General features: G+C 45.0%; 1 protein-coding gene across 1 annotated transcript in view; it reads left to right on the top strand.

The window, feature by feature from the left end:
* The window catches only part of LOC116909251 (dedicator of cytokinesis protein 2), a 148,809-nt gene that overhangs the window by 73,650 nt on the left and 53,184 nt on the right, over positions 1-21,975 (top strand). Inside the window, exons 15-22 of the mRNA XM_032912772.1 lie at positions 4,994-5,092; positions 8,294-8,366; positions 8,482-8,585; positions 11,335-11,518; positions 11,645-11,742; positions 13,432-13,521; positions 14,698-14,798; positions 15,609-15,743. Coding sequence (XP_032768663.1) covers positions 4,994-5,092; positions 8,294-8,366; positions 8,482-8,585; positions 11,335-11,518; positions 11,645-11,742; positions 13,432-13,521; positions 14,698-14,798; positions 15,609-15,743 — 884 coding nt within the window. The remainder of the gene's footprint in view (positions 1-4,993; positions 5,093-8,293; positions 8,367-8,481; positions 8,586-11,334; positions 11,519-11,644; positions 11,743-13,431; positions 13,522-14,697; positions 14,799-15,608; positions 15,744-21,975) is intronic.

The following is a 21,975-nucleotide window of genomic DNA, read 5'->3' as shown; positions in this document are numbered from 1 at the left end:
AGCTCAGGCCTGCTGCTATGAATCACCTTCTGCCTAAGAGCGGCAAGCACCCTGAGGATAATAGTCCCCGAGTCAAGCTGGGTAGTGGTGCAGTGTTCATTATCACCTGAAGTTCACAGAAGGAGAATAGAAACTCCTGTGAAGAAAAACAGGTCTTGGGTCCTGCAGTTCACAGTGGCGGAGATGGGGGTTGAGTCCTCACTACAGTGCCTATACCTTGGGAAGGTTCTCCAACATGTCGCCCGTTTCAAATGGAGGCTGCTAGCAGCCTCAGCAAAACCCGGGGAAGACTCAGTATCGGCTTTAAACGCAAAGAAGGTTTTTACAACTGTCTTTTTGTTCTTAAAAACCACTGTGGTTAATTAATTTCTGATGAGGAAAACCCTAGCATCATCCCTCTTTTGCTGGGTGCTAATACTTTTCTGAAAAAAAAAAAATAAAATGAGCGAGACACACTGGGCTCGAGAGTACATACAGGAAGACGGGAGGCTACTCTCTGAAAGGAGAACTTTCGTTCTGGGGACGTATGGATCCTCGCACTGAAGTCATTCTTGTCCAGTTACCTGTCAGAGATCTTTTAAACCTCATCATTAAGATATTGGTATCACTTGCCTTCCACAATGGCAAAGGACAAATTAGAAGGGACGGTTAACAGGCAACCTGACATCTTGCCTTGGGTCTGATCCATTCTTCTGTCTGCCATCGCCACTGGGTGACAGACACCCGTACTGCAGACAAGCACGAGGAGGAAGAATAACCATGTGGCACATTGATAATTCTCAGTTTCATACGTTAGTGACGCTGTGGGGGAGTTCAGTTGACTGACTATTGAACATTGCTTGAGGAAGCCTGTGGGAGGCTTTTCTTTCCCTATTTGCAGACATGAATACTACTGCCTAATTAAGTCTCATGCAGAACATTCTAATATCCCTGAGCTGTATGGTGGGTTTCTGTGGGAACAGGCCCTATGAAAATGGTTATCTATCTCCAGCCATCTTTGGTAGAACAGATCCAGTAAAGCAGTATGTTAACCTTACCCCAGGCCCATGTGTGCTCTCAAGGACCTTGCTTAGATGGGCAAATTCAGAGTCCAAATGCCCAGTATCCTTCCTATTCTTCTTGTGATCTCAGATCACAACTTTTTATTTAAAAAAAAAACCACATAGTATAGTCTCTTCCTACACAAGAATAGATACAATAAATGTTACTTGATACAGGGCAAGATGGAGAGCCGTAGGTGGAGATGGTTTATCATGGCTAAGAGAAACTCTAGGAGGGAATTGGGGGGGAGGTCAAATAAGCAACCTATTCTGAAGCTAGTTACCAGAGATGATTCCAGGCCAAGCAGGTAGAGGCAAGAGGCAGTGTGATAACATGATTAAGACCATGACTTGTGGGACCAGGCAGCCAGGTTCAAAGCCCATCTCATCCTGTATTAGCAAAAGGGCCTTAGACTGATTCTTCACTGTCTGTGCACCCAAGAGTCTAAAGTGGGCCCCACATGGGGCCAGTGATGGCACCTTACTCCTGTGAATATCAGATGGGGTAATCAACGTAATAGGTGTCTATTACTTTGGCTGTTGTCACTAGAAAGGCATTAGTGAGCCCCAGGTCGGATTCCACTTGTAGGTGTTAACTGGTATTTTCTCATTGTGGAGCCTTCTGGGTGTAGAATCCATTCTCTCTCAGGGTCATTCACATCTGTGGTATGGTATGGTGTGGCCCAACCCACACATGATTCCTACAAAGTCACCTGGCATGTGTGAGTGAGGACCCTGGGTTCTCCCAGTGAGACCTCTTTTCAAGGTCGAGTCTACATCGAAGCCTCCAGGCTTCCTGATGCCTATCCAGATTTTCAGCTGAAGTCGTTGTCACTGGCTGGAGGCTCTTATTAGCTGAGGGCCACAGGAACGGGCAGCGTGAAGAATAAAAACCTTACTGAGACACATGCACTTATATATTGTCCTTGAAAATGGGCTCGCTGCCTGGTCAGAGTGTTTTCTTTATTTAAAAATACTTAAAAATTTATTCATTGAGATTTTCAAACATGAAATAAATTGAATAAATGTAACCCCATTCCCCCTAGACGCCCCTCCTTACATCATCCCCCAAATTTCATGTACGCCTTATATTTTTGATGCTGCTGGTATGTGCATGGGTTTAGGACCATCCTTCAGAGCAGCGTCCTCGAAGGGGTAGCCTTGTGAGTTCTCCCTAGGATGCTCTCCTGGCTCTCCTGGCACTTTTAATATTCATGTTGGTCTCTGAAGTAAGGCGTTTGAGGTGTGGAAAGTTTTCATCATTCTCAGAATAGCAGTGAGAGCTTTTTCTCTGGCATTAGGACATAAAGATTGGTGATCGAGATAGTTTTGTGATATCCAGTTGTCGTCTATGAGGCAGTTTCTATCTCACCAGAGAAACATACTTATTTTTAGATTTTTTTTATAGGCTATGTGAACATCACTGAGGCTACAGAGACCACGAGCCCATAAATGTCACCACCATCCATATTTCTAGGCTGGGAGGTGTGCCAACTATGAAAGAAGGGACACTGCCCAAGGGACTAGTGGGTCTTGGGTGCTGTGCCACCCAGAGCCTCAGTTTACCCAGCTGTGGAATGGCCAGAAGAGAAGAGGTCATCAGAGGTGGTGATGAGATTTGAATTGAGTTGATTGGTGTATGGAAAGGACTCAGCATCATGGTAGACAGGAAGCTCTTTCTCAGGGTGGAAACCTTTGGGAAGCATGATTCAGTTTAATGCTTACAGAAGCTCTGTGAGGTTTCATCCTGTAACAGACAGCATCTTCCTTCATTTCCAGCTCAAGGCTGTGTGGTCTATAGAAGGGGTATTTTGGCCGGTTTCTATGTCCTGTTTTGTTTTGTTTTGTTTTCTAAATGAAATTTTGTCAGAGGTACCATCCTTCAGCACAGAAGCTGTCTTAGTTACTGCCCTATTGCTGTAGAGGGACACCATGACCAAGGCAACTTACAGAAGAAAGCATTTCATTGTGGGCTTGCTTATGGTTCCAGAGGGTTAGAGTCCATGATCATCATGGTAGGAATATGGCAACAGGCTGAAAGTTTAAGGGCTGATAACTGATCCACAAGCAGCATGTGGGGGAAAGGGAGGGGAAGGGGAAGTGGGAGGGGTAAGGGGAAGAGGGAGGGAGAGGGAGAACGAGAGGGAGGGAGACTGGGCCTGGCATGGGCTTTTAAAACCTCACTGCCAACCACCAGTGACTCACCTCAACAACAAGGCTGCACCTCCTCCAACAAGGCCACACCTCCTTCAACAAGGCCACACCTCCTAATTCTTCTTAAACAGTTCCACCACTGCAGAACAAGCATTCAAATATATGAGCCTATGGGGGACATTCTCATTCAAACCCCACAGAAGCTGAGCTCGTTTCTTGCCCATACCTGGGCAAACAGAGGAGCGTTTCAGTGTCAGTGGAAGGTCCTCTTTCCCACAGTGTAGCGTTCAACAGGGGCCACGGAATACCAGCCTGTGGCCAGCTTTGGTGACTCAGTCTGGCCGTGGGTCCATTGGAGCATCTATAGAATGTGGTGAGAGGTCTGCCCTCACTCACCAGAAAATTCCCTGTAGGCACTCAACAGACAGTTTCAAAGTTAGCCATCCAAAACTAACCATCAAAACCTTTCTAAAAGGCTGGAGATTTGAGGTTGAAGATGGAAAAAAAAAAGTGGCATGAAAACCACACTGAGGCCCCTTCTGGGTGACTACAGCTTAGATAATATGCTGACGCCCAAACTGATTTAATGGACGCAAAGAATGGAGGAGGAGAGCCAGGGATTGGCAAGTAATCCCCGAGAATGTGGAGCCAAGGGTAGTATTCGTGTGTGTGTGCGTGTGCGTGTGCGTGTGTGTGCGTGCTTGCGTATGCACAAATGTCCTCTACTGAGGTGCATGTTCTGTGTTCTCTTTGCTGAGAATACTCCTCTCACGTTTCTGCTCAATGCCAGTCTAGACCCTCCTTCAATATGCTTAACTGTCTTCATCTCTAAGGAAACTTTTCCCATTCCTCAGCTACACTTAAGTAGCACACAGTAATCTGTCTGTCTGTCGGTCTGTCTGTCTGTCTGCCATCATATCCCACTGTCAGAAATGACTGCTGAACTCTTCTGAGCTTTTCCCCCCACAAAGTTGACATTATGTCCTTTCCTCTGGGGCAGTGGTTCTCAACCTTACCAACTCCCTGACCCTTTAATATTGTTCCGTGGTGACCTGCCAACCATAAAATTATTTTTTTGTTGCTATTTTATAACTGTAATTTTGCCGCTGTTATGAATCGTGATGTAAATAAGTGGTGTGCAGGGTTATCTGATATGCAATCCTTGTGAAAGGGTTTTTTGACAATCCCCAAAGTGGTCATGACCCACGGGTCGAAAACCTCTGCTCTAGCGTCTAGTCTAGGCGGGGCCCCAGAGAGTGCTTCTCCGGTGCTTTACTGAATCATTGAAAACCTCAGCTTCTCAACCCAGAATCGTTCCCCAGATCCGGTATCCAGGAGTCTTTCTGAAGCTGCTGCCATCTTCTAGTGCCCAGCAGGCATCCACCCGCTGTGGTGCATTACTTTTTTGGAGTCCATCAGAAAGGGGTTCCTGTTTGTACATGTTATGGACATCTGATTTTGGGTAGAAGTAGGATTAGTAAGACGGGCAGCATGCAGTAACTCCAAGGCTGGTTACCATTTACAGGAAGGCAGCCACATGAGTGCCTGGCGGGCCCCAGTGCTTTTCAGAAGAGAAGTAATGAAGCTGCAGTTAAGCAGCTGTCACTTCCGGGCTGGGGATGGCAGGGTAGAAATCCACGATGTAGAGAGAGGGCTGTTGGGATAAGAGCCTGGCAGGGAGGGTTAGGGAAGGAGAAGCTATTCTTTGACCCTAACATTAGCCTTGGCCTTAGGGCCAAAACCGCCTACCTCAGATAATGGCAACATTATAGTTTTTCTCTCCATTTTGTCTTGGTCAGAATGCAATTTGTGTGGGAGCCGGGGACAAGGCCATGAACGAGTATCACTCAGTTGTGTACTACCAAGTCAAACAGCCACGCTGGATGGAAACAGTCAAGGTAATAATGATATTAACAGTAAGAATGGCAGCGAATGGTTCACGGCAAGCCAGGCACGGTGTTGAGTGTTTTATTTAAGTGGTTCACTTACTGCTTCCAACCGTCCTGTGTCGAAGTAGACACAGAGCAAGTGAGTCGCTTGCTCTCAATCCCATTGCTATTGTGGGTCAGAGCTAGGGCTGCAACCTGAGGGAAGCTTGGGTTCATGCACCTCTCTGTTAGCTGAGAGACTGGAGGTGGCCGGGGCTATTAATACTCAGTCTACCTCTTAGGAGTTAAGTCTTACAAATAGAGCAATTTCCTTGAGGCCCAGCTCTACCGTCCCCTCATCTGATGTTTGATCCTGGGCAAGCCATTTAACCACTCTGCACTGGCTCCTCCTCTGTAGAATGGGAATAACGATAACTGGGAAGAAGAAAGCATTTAATGCAAGTAGATGACTTCATAGAGGAGTATGGGCTCAGCTTGTATTTCTCATCCTTGTTTGCCTCAGACGATGAGAAGCAGTTCTATGGAATCCAAACTGGATGTGACTTTTCTTCAAGTGTCAAACATTCCCCCTTCTATATGACAGTTTAATTCACTGTTCCGGGCCCCCTCATGCCTGCTCCATTGTTCTAGTTGGCTCTCTGTTGCTACAATAAACACTAAGACCAAAGGGAATTAAAGGGGAAAGACTTTATTTCATTCACACTTCTAGATCACGAGCTATCGGTGATGGAAGTAGGGACAGGAAGTCAAGCAGGAATCTGGAAGCAGGAACCATGGACAAATGCTATCACTGGCTGGCTCCTTGGCATATGGCCAGTTAGCTTTCTTATAGCTCAGGATTTGTCCAGGAGTGGTAGTGCCCACAGTGGGCTGAGCCCTCCCACATCTGTCATCAATTAGGATGATCGCTCACAGACATGGCCACAGGCTAATCTGATCTAGATAGTTCTTCAATTGAGGTTCCCCTTTCCAGGTGATTGTAGGCTTCATGACCATAGGTTGCAGTCAAGTTGGTGATAACAGGATATTGATTTAGTGGTGGGGAAGGAGAAGCATGTAGTCATTTCAAATGTGTAGGATTATGCCCTTCAAAGTCTTCCTCATATAAGTGTCCCAGGCCCGCAATATTCTGAATCTACTAAATGACATTCCATTAAAAAATATTCCCCGATTAAATGGGGGGAATTAAATGGATGCTGAGCAATTTGAGCCAAATATAGGCTTCAAAAGGCAGATTCTTCACTCCAGGTTCTCATGTGGATGTGCTCTGTGGCAGTGCAGAAAGCAGAGAGTAGTGTATTTCCTAAGCTCCACTGGCCAGCGGGGCTTCTTTTCCTCATAGACCCATACGCTGGGTATAGCATTCTGTTGAACATACCTTAGCGATTCCTTGTCCTAATTTATCAGGTATGAACTTTGACAGACGTGTGAGCTTTTGAACAATATGTACGAACATACCATGTTTTCCTCCGTGGGATGACCTCGTCAGTTCTGGACCCCATTTACTGGAGGGATACAGAATGATGGGACCATCTTTATTTTGCTCTGAGTTACAAAAGCCATCATTCATGAGAGGATGCTGCCCTCTGAAGCACCTGCACGGGCTCTGAGACAGTAACTTAGCTCGTGTCTGGTAACAGATGCACTGTGGCCAATGAGCTAGTCACCAGTTATCTTGACCACTTAGTCAAAGTGGAGTCATCCCATAGTTTTCTTGCAAACGGTGCTTAGCAACCTGTGTTGTTTTATTCAATAGGGAAGAGTGACAAAGCTTTCAGGAAAATGTGAGTCTATCCAGGGCAAAGATGACTTTGGTAAAATGCTTCAGACAGAAGCGGCCGTATATGCAAATTGCCAGGTCATTATAATAAGCAGACGAATATCTCTGCTGCAACAGACATAGGCGACAGCTCACTGAACAGTGGAGCATGAGCGAAGCTTGCACTGCCTTTGCTAAAATATTAGCGGACTCTTTCCTCGGCCTGTGCTCTGACTACAGACTCAAGACAGACGCGGGGCTTCTATTTGGTGAATGGTATTCACACCACGGTCCTCGCTTTGGTGCTTATCTTCTTGTTTTCTACAGTAGGCCTCTTTGCACACAGTCTCTGAAAAAGGACTGGGTAGGTTTTCGTGCTCTGTGAGCTTTCTCGAAGCCTGGCTAGACTCCTTCTATGCTAGCCATCGCCACATAACTGTTACTGTCACCTGTGTGGACCGTGAGCTCCTTGGGTGCAGGGACTACCATACGTCAGCTGGGCCAGTGCTCTGAATGTTTGTGGTAACCCTCAGTCTTTAGGGAGAGCACAAAAGAGGCTACAGATACCTGTGGGTCTCTCGACTCTTTTGCTCAATCTGAAACACAGGCAGAACGGTAGACCCTCGGTCTTAGATTTTATTCTTTGAAACACCTCTGCTTGTCACTGAATAGCTGGCCACACAGTGCAGGTATGATTGTTGCAGATAGCTTAGCTCGTCTGTGTCGTTCTGAACTGCCCATGAGACTTAGGAAGCAGTGTGCTCAAGAGCCAGGCTGAAAGCACTTCAGTTAAAGATGCCGGTGGACTGGAGGTGTTTGCATTGGAGGAGGATGCTGAGGTCACCGGTGGGTGGTTATCCTCGTGTAGGCTTCGAAAGTAAAAGCATCAGCTACGTTTCAACCAAAGAGGGGATGAGTCTAGATATGCACACTGGAATATATGCATATATATGCATAAATAAATATACTATACACACATGCATCTATACATATATGATTGGAGTGCTTTATTAGTTTGCGTATGTGAGAGCCATCAAGCAAGGTCCCAAGTGGTCACTGTTAATTTTGCAAAACTGGCTGCAGTTGCCAGGGCTCCCAGGGCATGCAGGGAAATGTGTTCGCTGCAGCTTGCATTGCATCAAACCACATGCTATAGTTATGTGACTTTCATAGCAATGTGGGAAGACTCATTTTTCCTCGCTATAATTTATGGATCTCTTTTCATTGGCTGGGGATGCAATTTGCCAAATGGATTACATCCGATCCTTTATTTTCTCCTTATAGCTAGTTCTTATGTAATTTATTTACAGCTCATCAGCCTTGATGCGTGGGAAGTAAATCAGCCCATAATGTGTCCAAGTTAAAGTGGTCAAGCCACTGAGGTGGGGGTTGGGCGGGGCTGGGGTCCATTCAACTCGTTGTCCCCTGAGCTGTTGTTTCTGCCCTCTGAGGTGGCCGTCCCTATTGAAGACATGCAGAGGATCCATCTGCGGTTCATGTTCCGTCACCGGTCGTCACTAGAATGTGAGTATGCCCTTCTAGATATGCCCGCCGTGCCATTAGAGAGGGCTGGAAGGGCTGGTTGGCTCTCAGAGTTTTCATTTTTCTTTTTCTTCTGACCTTGCGATGCTGTCTCCAGCTAAAGATAAAGGAGAAAAGAACTTTGCCATGTCCTATGTGAAGCTCATGAAAGAAGACGGAACCACTCTGCATGACGGATACCACGAGTTGGTGGTTCTCAAGGTACAGTGGAATAGGGCCCGCAAGGGGCAAAGCCGTGCCAGCAGGGTGGATTAGTCACTAACAGCAGGGAGTCTGACATCCTACTCACCAGGGCTCATGAGCTTCGACAAAATCTGCGCCTGTCTGGACCGATGTTTTCTCTTCTTTGAGCCCCCAGTGTACCCTTATGAGGAGGTGATGAGACATTTGTTTACAAACAGGACAACACTGAGGAAAGGCCTCGCCTAGACTTTAGTTCACTTCCAGATACAAACTACCAGTGATGGAAGGAGGGGCAGGAAGTCAAGCAGGAATCTGGAGGCAGGAACCAGAGAAGAATGTTAGTTTACTGGCTGGTTCCTTGGCTTATGCTCAGGACCACTTGCCTGGGAATGGTAGTGCCCACGGTGGGCAATGTAGCGAAGTAGTGGAAGTGTTATTGTTACAGGAGGAAGAGGGCTCTGAACTCTTTTCAGGAATATGTAGAAATGCTTGAAGGATGCTACACTGTAGCCCTTACAATCTAGAGCCTTAGATCTTGCCGTTCATTTCACAGGTTCTTAGGTCTCTCAGTTTCATTTCTCTTTCCTCCCTTTCGTCTTCTTCATGGGAGATGGGGAGAGGACATCCCCAGGGACTGGATCTGTCACTGAGTTAAAGTTCCAGCTCTGTTTTATTTCTCACAAGCAATATAGTGTGTAAAACTATACAAAACACCTGAGGCAGGCTACGCGGTAATCAAAGAGGTCGGTTACCTATGGTGCCCACGCCAAGCTCTGGTGAAGGCTGCATTCGCTGTGTCACACCATTGCTAAGAGATTATGCGTGAGAATGAGACCGCATCTCAAACAGGATGTCAGATTTGGCATGGCCAAGCTCAGGATTTTATAACAATCCTTTCTTGAGAAGTAACCGGGATCCCATTGAGAGCTACCTACATTCCTTCCAAGGCTAGTGCCCCAGTGGCCCAAGGAGCTCCAAAAGCTCTTGTGATATCAACTTGGCACTGGCTAGCAGGTGTCCAGCACACAGATGTTGGAAACTGGATTGGTTTCTTCTCTCACTGCTGTGACAAAATACCTGGCCAAATGCTGGAGGGAGGGAGGGTGGGTGTGAGGAAAGGAGGGAGGGGGAAAAGGGAGGGGGGATAAGAAGGGAGTGACAGAGGGAGAGAGGGAGGGAGGAAGGATTCTTTGGGTTTATAATTCCAGAGTAGAATCCATCATGGTCAGAAGGTCATGGAGATAGGAGCTTCAGGCAACTGTCACATTACATCCCAGTTAGCAAGCAGGAGATAATCAGAGACCTAGATGTTGTTACATCTTGGGTAGCTTTTCCAGCCTCAATCAATCCACTCCATTAATTATTATTTTACTATGTTTTGAGACAGGGCTTCACTATGGAATCCCACTGACCTCCCTGGAATGCCACATGTAGATCAGGCTGACCTGAAACTCACAGGCATCTACCTGCCTCTGCCTCCTAAGAGCTGAGATTAAAGGTATATGCCACCACAGCTGACTGATTAACAAGGACTTGGAACTCCCTCAGAGTCACGCCCTGAGGCTTGTCTTCTAAGGGATCCTAGATCCAGTCAGGTTTGCAGTCCGGATTGTCACATTCAAGCCACAGCAAGCATTTACGGCAGAAGGCGTAGAATCTCAGAGATGAAGGGGCCGTGTAAGCTCTAAAGTGTATATACATGCCCACTCTTGAGTTTTACCTCCAAGGGCTTGGGCTGTTCGTGAAATGGTGTGGGGAATGTTCTCTGGGATCTTCCCTGCATGCTTTCCCGCTCTCAGAACAGGAGGATGCAAATACCAGGCTCCGGCCAGAGGCAAAGCATGTAGCCATGGAGTGGGCACAGCTAAGAGATCAGCAAGGGCCAGGGATTCATCTCAGATCTCTCTGCTTTCAGGCTTCACTTGCTCCAACACACGTGTTGAACATGGCCACCATAACCACGTCATGAAACTTTTCTCTGAGACTCTTTGCCTTTCTCACAAGCTCCTCTCTTCTACAGCTTCCGTTTTCTCCTGCTTCACACAGGAGGTTTTCTTGGGTTGAAAGTCTTTCTTTCCCAACACTCTGTGAACTTCTTGGGGGCAGAAAAGCGACAACAGCTCATTTTCCTTTTCACGCAACTCATTTTCCTCATCTGCGAATGGAGGATAGCAGGCTATGTTTCAAATGATTTTGAGCCTTAAAAAAGGTAAACTGAGGCAGAATAGGGACCTGGTATAGCTCTTGTTGCAGAGGGAGGACACAGTAGGCATGGTTTCCTAGAATGCCTACCCTCTGCTTGGAAACCATACAACTCCATTTATGTATGAGAAAGGTGACCCAGAGAGGTCAAACAGTGAACCCAGAGTTACATGGATTTGAGTGACAGAGATGGTCCAGACCTATGTCCTTTGTCACTAACCCTTAGTTTAGAATGGCTTCCCTATATTACTGGTGGGTATCTATGTTTTCTTTTGTCTTAAAAATTTAAGGTGGAAAAAATTTAAGGTGGATTCTATTATGGTCTGGGAGTTTCAACACTCTCACGACCCTTTAATACATAGTCCACAGAGCCACGGTCTTTCCATTAATATGATTTTGGATTCCTACTTGCTTTGTGGGAAAACGACCCTGCCCCATTGCTTCTCTGATGATTTCTTTGCATAACCCCCCCCATAACAGTGCATATTATTCAACCATTACAAGCGCTACGTGGCAGTGCTTGTGTGGTCTTGCCCTGGAGCAGTAAACAAAGTGTTGTTTTCAGGGAGACAGCAAGAAAATGGAAGATGCCAGCGCTTACTTGACGCTTCCTTCTTATCGATACCATGTGGAAAACAAGGGAGCCACTCTGAGCCGGAGCTCCAGCAGTGTTGGGGGCCTTTCTGTCAGCTCCCGGGATGTGTTCTCCATTTCCATCCTGGTGTGTTCCACGAAGCTCACGCAGAACGGTAATGGAGCCATTGAGAGTTGGGCCTGTGGTGTTCATGCACGTGAACAGAAGACCCGGGGGGGCGGGGCAGGTGTGGATGGGTTTAGTCAGTAATGACGAGCTTCTCTCTGGATTCTTCTCTTAGTGGGTTTGCTTGGTCTGCTGAAGTGGCGTATGAGGCCGCAGCTACTCCAGGAGAATCTAGAGAAGCTGAAGATTGTGGATGGAGAGGAAGTAGTGAAGGTCAGTGGGACTTTGCTTGGATTCATCCACCCGTGTCTGAACTGTAATGGGTGAGACAAAATTTTGACGGGGTCAGATGACGTGTCCGCTGATGACAACATGCGACCCCCAACCCACCATGAGGAATCTCCGTTGGGAAATCCAGGCAGGCACTGAACATTGGGCATCAAAGCACTGGCTGAGTTAGGCCCTGGAAAGAAAGCAACTTGGGTGTAGATCTCAACTCCCATGCTTTACGTCATAATATTATGACTAAGACACATTTCTCGGGATTGTTGTGAGCCTGGGAAGTGATAACATTTAAAAATTACTCAGCAGTCTCTTACACATAATAATAGGTGAGCTACAGCATATGAAAACATAGGAGATTCGATATACATTAACTAATATTCTTGCTGTTACACACTGTCACGCAGAATAATATAGTAGCAGTCTAGTCTCTTAATATGTATATTGGTAGAAAGACAAAAAATATTTAGTTTGTGCTGCTGGGAAGCATATATTAAAGATGAGAAAGAGAAAGACACCGGGGGCTTGCATCTTAAGTAAAGCAAATAAAAAACACTGCAAATGCCAGATACTGCTTCCTCGTGGCAGCAGAGACTGCAATATCTGAACAACAGACCTAATTAAACCAGCTCTCTTCTGCAGCATTAGGGATTGAAATGAGTTTCCCAGTGGTCCCGGTGATGGTGTTTCCATCAAGAGCTTGGAATAGGTAGAAAGCAGAGGTCAGACATCTTTGTATGGTCACTTTGGGTCTTGAGGGACCGTGGGGATTGTGTTAACTGATCCTTAGGAGGGTAGAGGGAAAATCACGCTTTATTTAATTGCCCAAACCTGGAGAAACAGTGGCAGAATTTCCTGATCGATGCCTTAAATATACACCATTGACCAATCTACCTAATTTAGGATGGCAAGGGAATTCCCCCAGATCTGTTGCCTTTGGGCAGCCTAGAGAAATAAGCTGGGGAAATGAGATTGCATTGTCTTCTTGTTGTCTGTTATTTTCTTCTTTAAAAACATTTGGTTACTGAATTTTGTTATTATGTACATACAATATTACTATATGTTATATACATAATATATATACCTATATGTATACATATATACATATATACATACATATATATGTATATATATGTATATACATATATACATGCCTGTATTATGGGTATGGAGAACTGCCAAGTGCATCTCAAAGAATTCTTATACATGTGCACCCCATCTAGCTTACAGTAATGAAGGTGCCAGACATTGGTTGGTTTGTGGAGGGTTCCTCATATGCCTCCATCATGGGAGACGCCATTATGCTAAGCACCATGATCATTGATTGGGTGGCGTCTGGTTGATGTTTTCCCTTGCTTGTTCAGCTCATAAATACAGAGTAACTGTATGTCAGAGTTACTGTATTCAATGCCATGTTTGTAAGAGCCTCCTCCTTGCTGCACATGGAAGTGATTTGCTCTTCTGTATGGTGCAGGATCTTGTCGTGGGAAATGTCAGAATATGTGTATATGTGCCACCTGTATGGGGTCATGTGATCCCAAGCCCTGTGGCTTGTTCTCGAGGCTTTTCTGAGCCCCTTGGATGTGGCTCAGCGGACGTGTTCTCTTGGAAGGACCCACAAGGATGAGATTTGTGGGCTCTCTGCCCTCTTTCTGAATGCAACTGTCCTTCTTTATCCAGTTCCTCCAGGACACTCTGGATGCCCTCTTCAACATCATGATGGAGCACTCTCAGAGTAACGAGTATGACATCCTCGTCTTTGATGCTTTGGTAAGAGTGTGGGGACAACCGTTTGGTAGCATCCGGTTTGAATGTTTGTCTCACTGTGAGAAAACAGAAACATGTTGGCCCTGTGGTTCTTCCCACGAATATTGCGAGGTTTTAGAAGTTTTGACAAGCAGACCGAGGAGCTGTTTCAGTGTTTCCAGTTCATTTGAGAGTCTGAGGCTGGGCGGGTGACCTGGGTGGGTGTGGGGTTAAGTGTTGTTGTCAGATTTTTGATGTCTGATTGACAGTGCATGGGACTGGGGAGTGTTAAATGACTACCTTGGCTTTCCAGGATTTCCAGGAGCTATCTGAGGCCAGGTTATAAAGCACCCAGATGTTACCCCATCTGTCTTACTATCTCTTCTTGATGCCATATAATTAACCAGGGTCATTTCGCTCTTCCCAGTGAACTTTTTACAGTGGACTGTCATCCAGACTTCCCATAGGGGAGCAAGAGCTTATCTCTCTTTTGCAACTCCGATTTTCTCCATGCTATGTGAAAAGAATTATGGGAACCATTTGGGGCTGGAAGTATAGCCCTGTATTAGAACACTTACCAGCATGTGGAGGCTCTGGGTTTCACCTCTCATCACTGTCAATCAATGAATTACTTATTACGTTTACTATAATTTAGAGGAAAGAAAGACTGTTAGGGTTGTCCGGGACCAGCAAACTCTTGATGCGTGCAATACCCCTGTGTCATGGATGTTTGCATTCTGGAAGAGGATGCTTGGAGATAAACGGGCTTTCTCAGGTGCAATTCAGGAAGGTCCCCTAGAATGCTAGCCTTACAAGAAGCTTGTTTCATGACTAAAGGTCCTTTGATTAAATTAACGATGGAAGGGTTGAATGTTGCATGAGCCTCCTGGAGACTCATAAGGCACAGAAGCATATAATTGACTCTGGAAGTCCTGTAACAAAGGAGGCAGTCGAACGACAACCTGAGGTTTCTCTTAGTTGAGTAGGAAATCCTTTTAGCTTCTAATACCACAAAGCATACTTTTTGAATTATTCCTTTTTTTTTTTTTGGTAGAGACAATGTATTAGTGAAAAGGATTAATTGTTCATTAGAGGGATTAACTCCTGGGGAAAGAATTGTGACAAGGGTTCTGTTATACCAGGTGAGCAGGCTCTGGGTTCCCTCCCGGAGCACCCCCAATAATTCTGACTCTTCCTCAGATCTACATAATAGGACTCATTGCAGACCGGAAATTCCAGCATTTTAACACCGTGTTGGAGGCTTACATCCAACAGCATTTCAGTGCTACCTTGGCCTACAAGTAAGTAACTGTGTGTACAAGGATTTCCTATGCACCTGTGTTTGTCCTGGCAAGATACACGGGGCATGCGGAATTGGAGCATTTCCCATTGACACTAGTCCGTGTGAACTCTCCCTTTTCTAATCACCCAAGCAAGGATTAGATGATTCACATATCCTAAAAATAACCAACCCCCCCCCCAGAGATTGGGTGAATAATTTACTGTGGCAAATAAACAAGTAGTTTAATAGATCATTCAGCAAGTCAACTGGTGTTTATCAAGTAGTTACCTGTGAGCACCAGTGCTCATGCTCGGAAGCTCAGTGTTGATTGGATGTAGTAGACCCAGCCAGGATCAAAGATGGAAACCCACAGGAAAATTTGGTGGCAGCCAGTTTATGAAGAAAGGTGGGCCAAGCATTCCAAAGTCTGACCTACCGGTGATGAATAACTGTGGAAAATTTCTAGGCAGTGGCTCTCCATGATAACTAACAGTGACATGTCTATATAGAAGAACCTTGAAAAAGACATTATTACCACCGTACTTACTCATTCCTGATTATGCCTAGTTTTTTTTTTTTCCTCGTCAAAAGATTATTTTTTTCCTTCCACACTTTAAGGCTGGCTTTTTCATGGGCAGGAAATACTTATTCATCCCCTGTAATAAATATATTTCGAAGCAGTTATTTTTGTGCTTGCAAATGAGTTGTGAGCTTTGCTGCACCACCACCTTTAACCTTTGGATGAATGCCTTATAATTTCCCAAGCAAACGAATTACCATGCCGTGGATTAGAAAGAGATGTATTTTGAAAATATTATCCCTTATTCAGGAAATTAATGACGGTGCTGAAGACTTACTTGGATACCTCCAGTAGGGGCGAGCAGTGTGAGCCCATCCTCAGAACTCTCAAGGCTTTGGAATACGTGTTCAAGTTCATTGTCCGGTCCAGGAGATTATTCTCACAGTGAGTATTGTGCGAAAGCGATTGATTAGCGCTGCAATCAATACAACACAACACGATAATATTTTTAACTGTAGGAGATTTTTTTCTCTTATTGAAAATAGAACTTTTTTTTCAAAAGCATTTATTACACCAAGATTGGAGATCTGGCTTGGTCATAGAGGGCTTGCAGACCATCTGTGTGGCTTTATCCCTAGTACTACAAGCAAGACAAAACAAAGAGAGACAGGAAAAAAATATAGCTAGATTTTGATTTAAAAAAAGAAACCTTGAAAATTCAAATCTAGTCCAGAGGTCAGGAATATATAGTAATTTGGTTCTCTAAGCTCTTTTGGAAAAGACAGAAGGACGGTGATATTTCACCAGTGACTGTGACCTATGTGATTTGAGACTATTTTGTTTTAACATTCTTCCTTTAAGTTAAGATTATTTAAGGAAGATTTCTAGAAGTCTGTGTTCAGTGTTGGAGAGGCTGACTGGGGAAGAGCAGGGCTCAAGAGATTTGCCATTAGCGTGGCTCTTGTAGGCTGTGGTGGTAGACGAACTGGTTTCTGAGGCTCTGCTGTCTACTCTGAAGGTTACCGCAGCCGACACTCGTGATTATGTGTCAGAGAACCTTATGGGACTTTGATGGTGAGGATCAGAGCTTGGCTGTGTTCCTGAACGCCACTGAGGATGGAGATATCCAAATGTATTATGTATTATGTATTATGTATTATGTATTATGTATTATCTAACTGTATGGTGAAGTTAGGTAGTATTGATTAAATTGCATTGGATTAGTTGATATTCAAGGGTTATGGTGTCTAGATCAGCAGTTTTCAACCTGTGGGTCATGACTCCTTTGTGTGGGGAGGGCCAAACATCTCTTTCACAGGGGTTGTCTAAGACCAGTGGAAAACATAGATATTTAGGTTATGATTCATAGCAACAGCAAAATTACAGTTGTGAAGTAGCAAGAAAAATAATTTTATAGTTGGGAGGGGGGTCACCCTAACAGGAGGAACTGTATTAAAGGGTCGCAGCGTTATACTGCTCTAGACGCTTATTAGCATGAATGAAGACTACTCAAGTGACATTGACTTAAAAGAGAAACAAGACTTCGTTTTCGTTCATAATATTGAAAAACCCAGGGAGTAGATGGGGCCCGGGTGTGGCTGTGTCCAGGTAGCGTCATAGAACATACCCACCCCGTCTGAATCTGGTCTCTGCTTTCATTTTGCTGGGTCTTTTTTCCCAATGTGTGGGGGGGGAGTGGGGAGGACTTCGTATTCTATCAGCTGAAGCTGCTTTTGCTTCCTTGTCATTCTAGCAAAACTTTATGTGCAGAACAGTCTTAGGTCATGTGCTAAGATCTTAATCAGACGGCATGGCTGTGGGACTTTGTGAACGGTGTATCTGTGCTCTTGTGTGCTGTGGGCAAGGCCAGTTACTTACGGTCTAGACTTTGGCGGAAGAGATGCCTTACCAAAGACAGCTGAAATCTCCATCTGTCACCTGATCGTGGTGGCACAGGTTTCACTCTCAGTAAGGCGTCTCCTTGGGAATTTCCCTAAAAGGCTGACGTTTCGGGTAAAGAATAGAATGACACCCCAACCCTGGATGCCTTAGTTTATTTAAAAAGTGAAATATTGGTTTCAAGTTCTTCAGTTTGCCAGCTAGTTAAATCTTGGGGATTACTCTTGCAAATTTGCTTGACATGTTTTGTTGCTGTTGTTTTTCAAATTACTTGTGAACCAGACGTGGATTTCCGTCTTTGTAAGAGTTGACTTTCTTGGAATGCAAGGAATCGGACTTTGTAGTTCCAGATGCACAGGTCGGGTCAGGATTTCTCATCTCTTCTTTTGAAAGAGAACATTTGGTCTGCAGGAATAGATCCTACCCTTTGATTCACCGTCTCTTCTTCCATTCTTCCTTTTGGTATTATCTTCTTTTCTTTCTCCCTCTGTCTCTCTTTATTTCCTTCTTGCCTTTTCACTTTCAGATTTCTATCCCATGCTCTCGAACAGAGTAAATCTGCTTATTTTCTTTTTTCTCTGCCTCTAAGCACCTCATCTTGTAGAACTTCTAACCCTTCAGGGTGATTTTTGGTACCCAGTAGCTTCTGGTTTCCTGGGCATTGGGCTGGCATCTCTTGCCTTTCAAGCACATGCGAGATCACTAACACAGACAAGAGATGATGTCTTCATGGCAACAAAGAAATACTCTCAAATATTTCCTCTGAATGAAAGTGCACATTGACCTACAGAGCACCTGCAGCCTCACAACTATGGCTGCTGGCTGCTGTGTGTCCTGTTCACTGCAGAGGCTTTAGGGATGGTCCGTTTCTCCTGAGTTTGTAAGGGCACTGAAGGGTTGTGGTGCTTTCCCACAAGCAGGGACATAGTACTTGGAAACTAGGAAGCAGAATGTCAGTGCTTTGACTTCTAAAACCATCTGGAGAGGAGTTGCATAATTATTGCTTTGGGGTCTTATTGTGTCTGGCAGTGTGGTTTCCAGATATGTCTTTGTTCTTCTGTCCCATGTGTATAATTGCTGATCTAGCTCCCAGTATTCGTTCCCCTGCCATTTTTCTTTGTACGTCCTGCACATGAACACTCGGGAGGGTGAGGATTCTCCTGTATCAACACACAGGATTCGACTGGATATGGGCAGAAGAGAAGTAGTTGATAAGTGGAGTTTTAGTTTACTATGTGTGGTGGAGATGATTCCTTTCTATCGAGAGCCAAAGAACATGAGTTTCTTGTACTCTCATTGAGTTACCAGCTGCCAAGTTCAGTATCCCGGGCAGGTGTCTCTGGCTACACACAAATCTGAGCCACAGCTATAATGGAAGCCATCAGAACAGGTCCTCGCTCCTGCTACATGGAGTCATTGATCAAATATGAAAAATCCCTCTATTATGGCTCATATGTCCAACAGATCCCTAGTGGCCATACTCATGACTGATGTCCACCAGACATTTGTAGACTGACTGACCCCTCAGGTGTGATAAACCACAAGTGAAACACATTCAGAAGCAGTGGGAGGACTGTCCTCCAACTGTTGACCTACTTGACAAGGTCCCTTTCAGCATCTAACTCTGAGGCTCAAATACTGTATTGATCTGTGAGCTATGCATCATTTCCTTATTGGTTTCTGAGCTATGGCTTTACATGGATTCGGAAATAGGTTGCATTCCCCATTTCTATAATGGACACTGGTCAGGCACTGATCAATGAGTTTGTAGAGCCTATGAGAGGATAGGCCTCAAGAAGAGGAGACCTAGAGCTTGAAGCTGCAACAGACTTTGGTCCCATTCATTCTTACTCCTCACGGATCCAAGTGCTGGTAGAACTCAGGAGATGGTGGGTATGACAGTCTTGAGCACATGATTATGTACATAGAGCCAGGGAGCATTTCTGTCACAGGAAGCATGTGCTTGAGGAAGGGACCCAGAATCTCCTAGCTTCAGTTTTCTTATCTATAAGCAGAGACCCATATTTTAGTGTTTCAATGAGGAAATGAAATTATTCAGAAAGAAAAATGTTCCCTGTGGTATTCCATGCATGTGGTACTTGGAGAGGTGGCAAGGATTTGGTCAGGCTGACAACTAGGAGATATGGAAAGTCTAGCTTATGTGGTTAGTTTTTGTCAACTTGACACAATCTGGAGTCACTTGGGAAGAGAGAACTTCAATTGAAGAATTTCTTCCATCAGATTGGCACATGATCTTGTGGGGGAGGGTGGGCATTTTTTTTTTTTTGGTTCTTTTTTTCGGAGCTGGGGACCGAACCCAGGGCCTTGCGCTTCCTAGGTAAGCGCCCTACCACTGAGCTAAATCCCCAGCCCCGAGGGTGGGCATTTTCTTGCTTGATTAATGATTGAGATGGGAGGACTTAGCCCACTGTGGGCAGCACCATACTCAAGCAAGTAGGCCTGGGCAATATAAGAAAACAAATTGAACAAACCATGGAAAAGTCTTTTATGGTCTCTACATCAGTGCCTGCCTCCAGGTAACTGCTTGAATTCCTGCTTTGACTTCCCTGTGATGTGGACAAATTTGTCCACATATGCCTGGAAGTCAGCATTCTGCTAGCAGTCTTCAGATGAAGAGGTAGAACTTTTAGCAATGTAAAGGCAAATGGAGCCCTTCCTCTCCAAGTTGCTTTCGATCAATGTTTTATTAGCAACAGAAAGCAAACTAGGACACTTCCTGTTTCAGAAACTATGAACAGATTTAAATGAGAAAGTAGTTCTGGTGTCTTCACACACTTAAAATTTGGCATCCGGTTCATGCCATTTTTAAACATTTATTTTCTGGGAGTTGGAATGCTTTTTACTTTGTGTCTAAGTTTTTGTTTGTTTGTCTTAGATAGGGTTTTACTGCTGTGAACAGACACCATGACCATTGCAAGTCTTATACATTACAACATTTATTTGGGGTTGGCTTAGAGGTTCAGAGATTCATTATCATCAAGGTGGGAGCATGGCAGCAACCAGGCAGGCATGGTGCAGGCCGAGCTAAAAGCTCTACCTCTTCATCTGAAGACTGCTAGCAGAATGCTGACTTCCAGGCAGCTAAAACAAGGGTATTAAAGACCACACCTACTCCAAGAAGGCCACACCTCCCAACAGTGCCACTCCCTGGGCCAAGCATATACAAACCATCACTGTTTTGTTTGTTTGTTTGTTTGAGGACCACAATGTGGAGACTTTGTCAAGACCATGAACTCGCCTTGGTCTGCTGCTGGATAGTGTGGGTGAACCCTAACTTAGACGCACTAATTTTCCTGGAGACTCCTGTGTCAATGTGACCTGTGCTTTCATTATATCTTGCTCCCTATACACCTTACACTCCTGCTTCTTCCTTCCATGCGAACCCATTCTCCTATCTACAGCTGCCTTCCGAAAGCTCATCTCCTTCTCCAGCCCCAGCCCCGTGCACAGTCTTCAGAGCCCCATTGCTTGAGTTTGAATCCTGAGTGGGGATCCAACCATTGCCACTTCCAGGTAGTTTTGGCCTTGAAAAAAAAATTACTTAATCTGAACGATCCCTCAGTTCCCTCAAGTGTAACTTCACAGCCATGGTACCTGCCACACAGGGCTGCTGTGTAAGCTTCACTAATGAGCTGGAGGACAGAGGGACACTTACATTGTAGGTGTCACAGAGTAGGGATGTATGGTTATTCCCATCTGTGAAGCACTTCCTATCAGGCAGGGACGGCAAAAATTCCTTTTAGGATCTCATCTGTTATGCCCATGTACCATACTGAACTTTGATGGGTGTGTGGTCCTGGCTCAGTCTCTCTGAGCCATTTCCGGGTATGTGTTTGCTTGCTGACTTTCTCACCCTCTTTCAAACCTTTGCTCAAACATCTTTTTCTTTCCTTTAATTTTTTTTTACTTACTATTCATTATAATGGTGTTTATTATGATATTTGCACACATGTATCGTTGAATCTTGCTTGTACACACCTTTACTGCCATACCCCATTGCTTCCCTTCTTCCTTCAGCAGTGTCCCTTCTGTCTTTGCATCATGCAAAAGTGTGTTGGCCCATTGCGTGTCAACTTAACACAAGCAAGAGGCATTTGAGGAGACCTCAACTGAGAAGGTGCCCCTACCAGACTGCCCTGCGGGCAAGCCTATGGGGGCACTTCCTAGATTGATGCTTGATATGGGAGGCCTAGCTCACTATCATCAGTGCTAATCATTGGCTGGTGGTATTGGGTGCTGGAAGAAAGCAGGCTAAGCAAGCCAGGAGGCTAAGCCAGTAAACTTGCATTTCACCATGGCCTCTGCTTCAGTTCCTGCCTCCAGGTTCCTCTGCTGAATTCCTGCTCTGACTTCCCTCAGAGATGGAGTGTGTGAGTTGTAAAATGAAATGAACTCCTCCCCAAATTGCTTTTGGACATGGTGTTTCATCATAGCAATGGACACCCTAGTTAAGTTATATAGGTTGTACATATATCTGTGTATGTATAAGCTAGATTCTACATACGAGGAAAAAGATTTAAGATATTTTGTCTTCTCTCCAATTACCCTCTCTAGTTTCTCCCTCATACTTCTCTTTAGACTCCTTCCCCCTCATAGTTACAATGTATTTTCACATTGTGTGTGTGTGTGTGTGTGTGTGTGTGTGTGTGTGTGTGTGTGTGTATTTGTGCGTGTGCATGTGCGTGCAGTAGATTTTGCATATGAGAGAGAACAGGTGATATTTGTATTTCTAAGTCTGGTTTATTTCACTTAACAC

The sequence above is a fragment of the Rattus rattus genome, chromosome 9, assembly GCF_011064425.1.
Source record: "Rattus rattus isolate New Zealand chromosome 9, Rrattus_CSIRO_v1, whole genome shotgun sequence".
Taxonomy (NCBI): domain Eukaryota; kingdom Metazoa; phylum Chordata; class Mammalia; order Rodentia; family Muridae; genus Rattus; species Rattus rattus.
This window is presented reverse-complemented; position numbering and strand designations above follow the sequence as displayed.